Raw genomic sequence first — 12,378 nt, 5'->3', positions numbered from 1 at the left:
AGAAGCTTCTTGTCATTCTCTAAGACATTATTCAGTCAAGTTAGAATTGGCTTCAATGAGACACACAAGATGGATAAATTATCTGAATATGATAAATAATATTCATTAACTACAGCAAGATTAACACTTTTCTTCAAACTACAGCCATGTTAATAATGAGATGCATTCAAGAACAAGATATATATAAAGTGATAGAAATATGAATTCCTACATGTATTTAGCAAGAGGGAGAATACAATCTCAAAGGAATTTTGTTTACTTTGTTTCTTCATAAAATTATTTTCATATGAATTAGAGTCAAATTTGATTGAGGAGAAAGTGAGTGAAAAAGCCTTCTATTGAAGATTTAATACAACCTAATGCTATTCACGCTTCATGTTTTACTTCAGCTTTTTATAGGGCTTCAGCAAAAACTCAAAAAGAAATTCCATGTTTCATGTTTGACTTCAACTTTTCATTGGGTTTTAGCAAAAAAAGTACATAAAAGAAGTACATATATATAATTTCCATCATAAAATTCATTTCTCATGAATTAGGTCAAACCAAATGATCAAATGTAATTGTGATGCGAAAAAAAATATTTCCTATTCTAGTTTCTCCAAAGTAGATACAACCCATGTAAAAAATGAAGAAAGAAACAAGCAAATGAAATAAATATTAATTAACTCAACGCTTGCCTCCAACAATAATGTCGATCCTTTTCACCACAATGATGGATTTAGAGAGCCCCCATCCAAAAAAAAAAACAAAAAAAATCACGATTCTTACCTCTAGGCCCTCTGTAGTCGCATTTTTTTTCATTTCCCACCCTAGGAGCCCCTTTTGTTACCCTAAAAAATTCTGTCTAGCATCCCTAAACTCCCACTCTCTCTCTCTATCTCCTCTCTCTCTCTCTCTCTCTCTCTCTCATTCACACAAGACACCCGATCCCTAGCCCTCACACAAGTGTTCAACCAGAAGCCCGGCTTTGGTATGCGGCTCCCTCCGACCTGTTCTCTACAAGTCGCAACTTCCCCGCAGCAGTAAAATAAGTGAAGGACGATGATTTTAAATGTTAGTAATAGTAATGACATTTTCCACTCTTCATTTTATGTTTGGTTGTTTCCTTCTTAAATGTAGAACTCCAAATAAATTTTCCTTCTTGTGGACCTCCAAAAGGACACCGCTGCAGCTACCGTGTTCTACCCTCCACACAAGTGTTCTACCCAACACTAACTCCCGTGTCCTAGCTAATGCACCTGGTCTTATATCCTGCCTAAAAAAGGGATGCTAGCTAACCACCTAGACACGGTAAAATCCATACAGTCCAGTCTTTATAAAAGATAGGTAGGTAGGTTGAGTGTTTTGGAAGTAAGGCGACGTCTATAGAGTTTCCTAATTGGCCTTAAACTTATGTATGATAAATGCTCCTAGAGCTAATGTAATTAAATTTTTAATTTGTTAGTTTCTATGCAATGCATGCTAGTTAAAATGACTCCAAATCAAATATGCATAAGATTTTAAAAACAGGCTTATATACAAATAATTTTTTGAAAAAAAGATTAGGTTCTCCAGGCCAACACTTCATCCTCATTTGTCAGATTATCCAGACTCTACCCACAGTGGGGAAATGTCTTATTAGAATTGGACGATTCTTGACTATTCCCTAGGTTGTTGGTTTCTATGTTATTTAATCTTAAAAATTTTGAATATTAATTATGAGTAGAAAAATATTTTACCCTAAAGAGCCTAGCGATTGATCAGACCACACACATGCAAGAAAGAAACCTAAAAAAACAGATAATTTCTACTGCGTACAAAAAAGAAATACATCAATATAAATTAATCCAACACAGTAAAGTAAAGTCCACGGCAAGTGCCGTATAAATATAAACCTAGGGTCTGCATAAAAGTAATGGTGGCCAGGTGTCACTGACCCGACCCGATCCGGGAGGACCCCGCTCGCACCGGGCCGACACGGAACCGTTTATCCAGGATCTGGCTTTGGAATTTGGTTACTGAACTGATTTCTCCAAATAATTAAACTCATTAGACACACAAACACAGAGCTACTATAGAATCATCAAACACAGCGGAACAAAACATCTTATCTTTTCTTTCTTTTCCTCAAAACAATCATCTACAGATACGGTACATGCTAGCAGAAGAAATACAGAGAAAACCATGACCGTACAAAAATCAAAAGTACAAAAGTACCTATACTGATCAGACTCTGAACTCTAGTCCTGGACTTCCTTCCCTTTCCCAGAACCTGAAAACCACCAGAAAACAAGAGTGAGCTCAAAGTTCAGCAAGCAACAAACCTCCAATCAAAATTCTCAGAATCTCAAAACCAACACATCAGACAAAATCCAATCAGAAATCGGAACAGAATCGTACAGATATCAAATCGACAGATCAGAACGGAAACAGATTAGATCAGAACAGATACGAACAGATCAAATCAAAATCAGAGTCGTACAGATCAGATCACATCAAAATACCAATCAGAACAGAATAAATCAACAGAGTCAGAATCATACAGAAATCAAAATCAGAATTTCAGATCATATCGTATCAGAATCACAATTGGCTTACAGAACAGATACAGAAATCAGAATCATATCAAATCAGATATCAGATAATATTTAATTCATAGCTAAATGCCCTGACACTGACGGAATCTCTACGGATTCCGGCCCCTTATGCCTCCCTTCCCAGACACTGACTGAATTCATAGGATCCAGCCCCTTATGCCTCCCTTGTGCTCACGGCACCAGAACAGATGTGCTTATAGCACCAGAACAGAATTCATCGGATCCGAAAGAACAGATATCAGATTTCAGATTGAGCTCATTTCAGATTTCCCAGACACTAACTGAATCTCATAGGATCCAGGCCCCTTATAACTCCCTTTTTATAGCTTATACAGATAGCATTTCAATTCAGAATAAATCCGGGCAAATCAGGAATCAGACAAAAATCGGGCAGCACAACGGCAGTATACGGAATTTACACAAATTTCCTGCAAATAAATTCACCAAATTCGCACAGAATGTAGATAATCACATTTCAGAACATTTATTCTACTGCCCCGACAATTTACAATTTCACAGAAAAATGTAGTCAACGAAAAACACGCCGAATCAAAATACCCGGACAAAAATCTTCGGAAAATAACCAAAATGTGCACACTCGGCACGTCAACAATATACAGAAAGTTACGCGGTAAAAACTGAACCAATCAAAAGATACGGACGAAAAACATTAACGGAAACGAAATCCGGACAGAAAATACCGCCAAACTCGACGGTTCTGAAAATTGAAAAGGCGGAATGTGCCTTAACCTTGCGCTAAGCCAATTCTCGAACCAAGTCGTTAACCTCACATCGACGAAACAGCTCCCGCTCGTTCCGAAAATCAACTTTTTTTCCCAAATTTCTCTCGACTTTCCTCTCCTCCACAAAAGATTATTTTTTTCGTTTTATAAAATTTCTCTTCTTCTTCCAAATGACTTGAAAATCAGCTTTATAATAACAGATCGGCCCGCCGATCGCCAAATCGCCCAGGACGATCAGACCAATTTGGATCGTCCTGGACGGTCCCAGAAACTATCTCTCAGGCCGACATTTTTCTACAGTGCCGATCGGGGCATGAGATGTCCTCAATCGGCCTGGACGATATGTACAGAAAATCACCTGGAGCAAATCTGGGACATTCTGGAGCAGAATTTCCGACTTGATCGTCCCAGGACGATCCAGACGTCCTGGAAGATCCTGAGCAGATTTTTGATATTACACCGCGGCTGAGTTCTGACGCTTGAGAAGCTCTGGATTTGATTTGAAACCCAAGTAGAGGGGTATTTGGGTCAATTTGGGTCAACCCAGGGTTGACCTGGTCAACTAGGTTGACCCAGAGCCTAGGTTAGGGCTCATCAAAGTTTAGTTTGACCCATTGAATTGATTGGAGGGTCTTGGAATGGTTGGATCAATTTGACCATGTTCAACCCCTTGGACCAGGGTTTTTGGAGAAAGCATGATCAACACTTCTCATTTGATTTCTTTCAGCACCTCGGTCTAAACTTTTTTGCCAAAAACAGTTTTGAATCCTTACAAATCCTTTCATTTTAATTTCAATTTGGGGTCTTCTCTCTGAACTTCCCCCTAAAAAAAGCAGATGTAACCAATGTTTTTTGAGGTGGAATAATGATTCAATTTGTGAGAAGACGCATACTTGTTCTTCACTTCCCTCTTTTTTTTTCTTTAGTTTATTAAGAAGCTCCTACAGAGAAGAAAATATTGATGATTTTAGTTGCTCTTGTATTAGAAAATGGAAATTAAATACTATTAGTAATGAGGATTTTGTCTTAATGTGCAGTAGTTCTATTCATGTCCCTTCCCCCCATCCAACCAAACAAAAAAATGAATTTGTTAAACTAAAATTTTTTTAAACATGATTTCTCACTTAAGCATAAATTACATGTAACTTATCCAAGTTTGAGTTTTGGATTTTATAACAACTAATCAATAATCCTACATTAAAGTCATCACAAAAAAAAAAAAAACATAAAATGAAATTATTATAGATTATTATTAAGGTTCATATATGATTTTAAGTGCTTATAAATTAAATAATAATAATAATAATTAAATTTATAGTATATATGTAGATAGAAAATTGATTTTATATGCTTTATAATACACATAACTAGTTAAATAACGTCAATATATATTTATTAGGAGAAATGTACCTGAAAGTCTATTTTGAATGAAATTAATGCCATGAGGGATAAACTTTTATATTAGTGGACTACATCATAAAGTTGAAGCTTTTCAAAACTAATTCAATCCTAATTCAAACCAAGGTTTGAACCCAAGTTCGAATTGGATTCTAACCATGGTTGGAATCAAGGTTTTGACTAGAAAGGAATCTTGGTTCACACAACATTCTTGCTAAGGGATCATCATTCCTATCTCAATATAGGAGGAATTGACTAGTCAAATGGTAAGTGAAGGATTATTGAGTGAAACATTGAGTTTGTAATGGTAGATTATTGGGGTAGGCATCAACAAAAAATATGTTATGTGAAGTACAATTGGATGTCATGTTTGTCTCTTGGTGGTTGGAGGCATCGTTGAAATCAGCAACCATTGAAGAAAAAGTAGAGTTCGCTTTCTTCTCTTGTTGGGAGAATCATCGATGTGTGTGAAGGAGTATAGTTCACAACATAACTCATTTGGGAAGGATTTGACAAAATAAATTGAGCGTAAAGGAGAAGTTTAGCTCATTAAACGAGATTATTGGGAGCAGTCGTTAATCGAACCAAGGGCATACATCTACCACTCCATTAAGCATGAAGTACATGCCAACTCCTTATGCCCTCTCACCATACTCACTAACACATAGAGTTCCTCTTACAAATAATTAGTTTCAATAAAGAACATGTTTTTTATCTGCCAAAATCTCAATGTTGATTGTAATTGGTGAAAATATTCTGTCAAATTTTTTCTTCTCCACTAGTACGCTACTAGTATGGTTCTCTCAAACAAGAATTATGAATCTTATTTGATTCAAAACAAAGGTTCATAGAAGAATATTGATTCGAACAAGGATTTCAATCAATTTAGATTAGTTTGAATACCAAAAAGTTAAAACAAATTTTAAATTACTCATAGTCTAATAAGTAATTTGTGAATATAAAAGATTATATTTCATTTGGGATAAATTTTTTATCCTAAATAATCGTTTTAGTATATTTCTATAAATAGAATTTTGATGAGATAAATTTTTTTTTTCCAAAAATGCATATAAAGCAAAATCTCTCTTCAATATCTAAATTTTCTGTAGAACGACCAATTTATTTTATTTGGTCTGATGGTCATCTCCTACCAAGAAGTCATCGGCTGAAGTCGAGCAAAAGGAGTATATGTTGCTCTCTCTTTCTCTCCTCTCTTTGCCTCTCGAGCACTGCAAGCAGAGAAAACGAGGGACGGCGGGATCTTTCAGACTTCCTCGGTATGGAATTGAACCCTAATCACTGACTTCTTTGCTTGTATATTAACAAGAATTTGATGCCCGGCGTTAGTTTAGTGTTTTGTGTAGGTTGGTCATTCGCTTTTTGCTTCGGATTATTTTTGTACATTTATGTTATGATGTTCCGTCTTTTTCGAAGATATGGTATATTGCTATTAAAGAATCCATTACTTGTTTGTCAACTGTTTATGATTTCTACTGATGTAAACCCCTTGGCTTTCAGGTTCTGATTTGCTGATCTCATCTTGTTATATGCGAATAAAATAATAACTTTTGCTTAACTTATGAAAGATTGCTGGAGGGAGTGTTTATACCATCCAGAGTTGCACAAAGAAAGGAGTTTAATGGTGAAAGTTTATCAGTTTCAGCGTTCAAGTGAGCGGATGTAAAATTTCAGCACGTTGTGCATTTATGCAAAATGCATATTTTATATACTAATCATCAACTTATAGATTTGTTTTATCTGGTAAGGAAATAAGAGTTGATGATGCTTAGGCGGATGAGTGGCTTTACCCTTAGAGATAGGATACGAAATGAGTATATATGTGAAAAGTTTGGAGTAGCTCCAGCGGAAGATAAGATTAGAGAGAGTCGCCTTGGATGGTTCGGTCACATTAAATGAAGGCCTTCCGATGACCCGGTTAGGAAAGTTGAGGTTTTAGATTTGTCTTTTGTAAAGAAAGGTAGATGTAAACTTAAAAAGACTTGGTTAGAAAATATTAGAAATGATATTTTATTATTAGATTTAAATGAGAATTTGACTTTTAACATGACACAATGGCGAAAAAGGATTCATGTAGCCGACCCCACATAGTGGGACAAAGGCTTGATGTTGTTATTGATAAGGAAATAAGAAATTTAAAGATAGAGCATGCCTCAAATAACTCTAGATGATGTATCTGCCATTTTTCTTGACCATTTTGTCTTAGAATCTAAGATGTTAATAGTTTCTTGATTTTATGAACTTCTTATCATTTCTATATGTAGTTTTTCATAACTAATTGCAAGTTTTGGGGTTTACGCTGTCTTTATTTTATAATAGGAATTGTAAGTTGAGCTCATTCTATGCTCATTGGGCAATGGGGTGAAGTGTTTTCCAGGCTATGTGCATGGGTTATTCCTTAAGCAAACCAAGCATGGAAGGCTACTCATGTACACCTGAACAGGGACACAGCGCAGCTTCACCCAGACTGGAGAATTCTGTCTTCAATGTTAAACATGAAATTTTTCAGCTTACTAAGCTGCGGTCTGAACCCTGTGAGGGTTTTAGTAAGGGAATACTTTCAGGGAAGAAGATGCCTATATCGACAGTCAAAATGTTATTTGGAAGAGAGACAAATTGTTCAGGACAGGGAAGGTTTTCTATGGCAGATTGTTCTCATATTCTTGGCAGATATCTTCCTGTCTATGGCCCATGGCCAGTGGACAGAATGGATACCCGAGCCTATGTTTCACAGTTCTCAACTGATGGTTCTCTCTTTGTTGCAGGATTTCAGGTATGAAGTGCTCATTAATCTAATTAAATGATGTTAAATTCTATCCACAATATTATTATTTTTTTTTTTCAAAAAATGACTTTTCTTATGCTCCTGCTCTTACCAAAGCTTTCAAATTCTAATTGTTGAAACAGGGAAGTCATATAAGAGTGTATGATGTTGATAATGACTGGAAAGTACGAAAGGACATTCTGGCAAGAAGCTTGAGCTGGACAATTACTGATACATCCCTTTCTCCTGATCAGCGCTTTCTTGTATGTTGCCATTTCAAATTACCAATTACTAAATATTCATTGTTGTGAGGTATTTAAAGAGAAAAAACTGCATGTCATAGAGTGCTTCCAGTTATATGCATTTATTTGGGTATGTTTTAACTTTTCAGCATCTTTTTTAATTATTTATTTAGTTATCATTAAAACATTATCTTAAGCCTCTTTCTTGTATGTTGCAATTTCAAATTACCAATTACTAAATATTCATTGTTGCGAGGTATTTAAAGGGAAAAAACTGCATGTCATAGAGTGCTTCTAGTTATGTGCATTTATTTGGGTCTTGATGCAGACAACTAGATAGAAAAACCAAAAAGGGAGAACAGGACTAGTAGAACTTTTCTTGATTCAAAATTTAGAAAGCCAACATTGAGCAAACCTCCAAACAAACGAAAACTAAATTAAAAATAAAATAGCTACCCTCAGAACAACCAACTAGTGGTCACCTCACATGCAACGAAATAGCTGGTAATATAAAATAAATGCTTAAGGACATGCAAACCAAGGGGTCCACCATAGCTACTTGGGCCAACGTCCACCACAAACTCCTTCGGCAAATGCTACCAAACCGGCCAACCAACACCTCCAATAGCTTGAGAAGAAAGATACAAGTGGAGTGGAAACTTGTGGAGAGAAGAAGTAGATAAGAAGCCCAAGATGAAATCGAAGAGAGGAGAAGAGAAATGGAACAAGCTTGCAAGCTTTTTCAAGAAGAAACACTTAGGTTTTTAGAGAACTTTGCTCATCAAACAACAACCTCTAAATGTCTCCAAATATCATATATTTATAGGTGAAAAGAGGTAGTCAAACAACCCCAATCACCTCCAGCAGAACCAACCAAAAAAGGGGAGCCAAAAGGCCAATAGGCAATGCCTAGAATAGCAGCCGAAGGGACCACACGGGTGACAGTAACGGGCAACCACGGGGAACAACAACAGCCAGCCATGGGTCAGGAACCAACCACGAGACAAGAGCCAGGCGGAGAAATTGAAAGGCCACAGAGAGGGGGGGAAGAACTAGGACAAACCCACTAATGAGCTGAAAAAGGCATTCTACACCACTTAATGAGCTGAATAAGAAGCAATAGCTTAGCAATAATGAGCTAAAAACATAGCAGCTCCCAACAAAAGCAACAAAATCCGAACAACCCAGCCCAAACCGAGAAGCCCAAATCAGCCCAAGAGCCAAGGCACCAAAGTAGCTAGCACACCCAAAGAAATACATGTCCAAAGCACTACCTACTCATGATCATTGGTTGCCTTCCATCATAGGGTAGCATAATAAAAACAAAATTAAATATAGCATTCATATTACAATAATACTAAGAAAAAAAACTGAAATTTGCATGCATCAGGTCTGTTTTAACTTTTCAGCATCTTTTTTTATTATTTATTTAGTTATCATTAAAACATTATCTTAAGTCTCTTTCTTGTATGTTGCCATTTCAAATTACCAATTCCTAAATATTCATTGTTGTGAGGTATTTAAAGGGAAAAAAACTGCATGTCATAGAGTGCTTCCAGTTATATGCATTTATTTGGGTCTGTTTTAACTTTTCAGCATCTTTTTTTATTATTTATTTAGTTATAATTAAAACATTATCTTAAGCCTCTTTCTTGTATGTTGCCAGTTCAAATTACCAATTACTAAATATTCATTATTGTGAGGTATTTAAAGGGAAAAAACTATATGTCATAGAGTGCTTCCAATTATATGCAATTATTTGGGTCTGTTTTCAACTTTTCAGCAACTTAAATTCTCCCACTAAAACATTATCTGATGAAACTTCCTCATCAGACCGTTCCTCCTTACCTGACCTAATTCAATCCCCTAATGTGCCTACCGCAACAAGTTTGCGGGTCTTGAACCATAAGGAGTTCCTCTATCTACCACGAACTCCCAATCGGAAGAGCCTCCTACAGTTAATTCTTCTCCTTTGGATTCCTGCAAAGAGGACTCTTCTCCCTCTTTCTCTAAGCCTCCTTCGAAAGCCAGCTCAGGCCCTCTTTCCAAGTCCACCAGGGCAAATTCTGGCAAAAAATTCAAATCAGCTAAGTCCTGATGGTTTTGCCACCCTTTGTTTGTTGGAACATCAGAGGGTTTAATAGGCCCAATAAGGTTTTTTCTTGTAGGGATTTTGTACGTTCTCACAAGTTAAAGTTACTATGTATATTAGAAGCTAAAGTTATTATGTATATTAGAAGCTAAAGTTCACTCTGATGCTGTTGATGACCCGTGGTTTATCAATTCTCATTTGGTTTTTGAGAATGAAAATAATTGCAATAATTTTAGCCTGGCTATTCCTGTTAGGATTTGGCTAAAATGGGATTGTTATCTTCTTTCTTTCAACCCCTCCTTGTGCACAATGCACTTCTCAATTAATTCATGGTGTTTTGTATGCTGGCTCGGATCCTCCCCTATTGCTTACGGTTGTATATGCTGCTACCTCTGTTGAGGAGAGGAAGCTGTTATGGGATAATCTTTGGAATTTAACCCCAAATCCTCCTCGGCCCTGGATAATTATTGGGAACTTAAATTGTTTCAGGTTTGAAGGTGAAAAAGATGGTTCTAATCGGGTCTTTTCTGGCAGGTGGGGGAACTAAACAATGTTATTTTCGATTGTGGTTTGCAAGATTTAGCCTCTGTTGGGTTGTTTTACACTTGGTTTAATAATATAGGGTGGACCAACCTATCCACATCAAACTGGATCGGGTTTTGGTTAATTCAGCTTTGCTCGACATTTATCCTACTGCCTTATATAGGATTGCTCCCCCAACCTGCTTGGATCACTCTTTTCTGATCAACACACGACCCTCCAGATTTATGTTTAAGAATTTTTGGACCCGTATGGATGGTTTTTGGGAGGATGTGGTTAATTCCTTTGCTAGGAACACCTCTTGTAGTCCTACTGCCGCAAAGTTTGAAAAGGGCCCTTAAAGAGAGAAATTGTGCATCTTCAAAATCCATATCCAAAGCTATTCATGAACTCAAATTTAAGCAATATCAATGCCTTCTTGATTTGCAAGGGAGCCCTTTGGATAAGGATCTTAACTCTTCCTTTAAGACATTAATAGCAGGCTTACAGACATGCAATCGGCTTGGGCCTCTTGGATCTCCCAACGGGCCAAAGCCAATTGGCTTTCTAATGGAGAAGACGATCTTGATTTTTTTTTTTTTGCGAAGATTAGGAGCAGTAAGAATTTGAATTATTTAAAAGAAATTGTTTCCGCTTCGGGCACCCTATCTGAACATAATGCCATTGTCGATGCCATCATACAACATTTTAAATCCATTTTCAACTCCCCAAAGCCTGCTAATGAGGATGATTTTTGTATTCCAGTGGGTAAACTTGTCTCTCTTGATATGTCTAACAAGTTGGTGGCGCCTTTCTCCTTTGAAAACATTAGGGATGTGGTCTTCAAGGGTTCTTCCAACTCGACCCCTGGTCCAGACGGGTTCATTTTTTAGTTTTTCAATCTCACATGGCATATTATTGGTTTCACTGTCTGCAATGTTGTTCAGCACTTCTTTAAGACTGGGCACTTCCCTATAGGTGTGAAGGCTACGACTATTTGTTTAATACCCAAGGGGCCCCATGCATCTTCCATTGCTGATTTTAGGCTCATCTCTCTGTGCAATGTTTTTTATGAAATCATTGCTAAGTTGTTGGCTTTAAGGCTTAAAGGCATTCTTCCTTTCATCATTCAAGACAATCAAGCTGGTTTTATTAACAAACAATCCTCTTCAGATAATGTTATTCTTGCAACTGAGGTGCTTAAAGAATTTGACTCTTCCAAGAGATTTTTATGCGCAAAACATGACATTAAGAAGGCTTTTGACTCTGTCTCTCGGGCTTTCTTACTTAATAGACTTAAGCAGAAAGGATTTCCTGACTTATTTATCAGATGGATCATATCTAAGCTTTGTCAGGGTTGTCCCGTATCTCCTTAACTCTTCTGTTTAGTTATGGACGCTCTTTCTTATAGCCTTAATGCTTCTTCTTCACCCACCCAATTCAAAGGAGTTGATTACAATGAGCTAAACCTTACATCTCATGTATGCTGATGATTTACTAGTTTTTGGGGTGGCCTCTAGTCCTAATGCTACCTCCTTAGTTGATGCTCTGTCTCAATTTGGCAATGCCACGGGTCTTCACATCAACCCTTCCAAGAGCTCTATTTTTTTCTCCAAAAATATCCCACTTCACCTCACTAATGAGATTTGTGGCATTCTCAAAATATCCCATGTTGATACTTGGCTAACTTATCTAGGCCTTCCCATTTCTTTCAAAAATCTTAAATTTACTCACTTCCAGCCTCTTCTGAGCAGAATCTCTGCTCTACTTAAGGGTTGGAAAGTCAAATTTTTTTCTTTTGCAGGTAGGGTTTATTTTCTCAAGTTTTCCATAGCCAACACTTTGACTTACTGGATTAGAGGATCTATCATACCTAAAGCTATCCATAATGCCATTTCTAAATTATGCTCGAGATTCTTATTTCATGGGGATGTTAGAGAGAAAAAGTTACACTTAATTGCTTGGAATACTACTACCCTTTCTAAGGCTTTGGGTGGGCTCGGTATTCCTTTTTTTGACTCTATCT

The 12,378-nt window shown here is 36.8% G+C and overlaps 1 protein-coding gene across 7 annotated transcripts in view; it reads left to right on the top strand.

Annotated features, from left to right (window-relative positions):
* Nucleotides 1-5,830: 5,830 nt before the first annotated feature.
* LOC110103663 (LEC14B homolog) overlaps nucleotides 5,831-12,378 on the top strand; it is a 40,131-nt gene continuing 33,583 nt past the window's right edge. Inside the window, exons 1-5 of one of the 7 annotated variants that reach the window (XM_028694586.1) lie at nucleotides 5,874-5,994; nucleotides 6,070-6,156; nucleotides 6,236-6,397; nucleotides 7,103-7,508; nucleotides 7,643-7,762. In XM_028694586.1, coding sequence (XP_028550419.1) covers nucleotides 6,297-6,397; nucleotides 7,103-7,508; nucleotides 7,643-7,762 — 627 coding nt within the window. In that variant the 5' untranslated portion in view covers nucleotides 5,874-5,994; nucleotides 6,070-6,156; nucleotides 6,236-6,296. Of the gene's footprint in view, nucleotides 5,995-6,069; nucleotides 6,157-6,235; nucleotides 6,398-7,054; nucleotides 7,509-7,642; nucleotides 7,763-12,378 lie in introns of all 7 variants that reach the window. The other 6 variants (XM_028694590.1, XM_028694585.1, XM_028694588.1 and 3 more) reach the window with 6 other exon arrangements.

Source organism: Dendrobium catenatum, unplaced genomic scaffold (genome assembly GCF_001605985.2).
Source record: "Dendrobium catenatum unplaced genomic scaffold, ASM160598v2 fragScaff_scaffold_506, whole genome shotgun sequence".
Taxonomy (NCBI): domain Eukaryota; kingdom Viridiplantae; phylum Streptophyta; class Magnoliopsida; order Asparagales; family Orchidaceae; genus Dendrobium; species Dendrobium catenatum.
The sequence above is the reverse complement of the archived record's forward strand: the minus strand, read 5'-3'. Positions and strand labels throughout refer to the sequence as shown.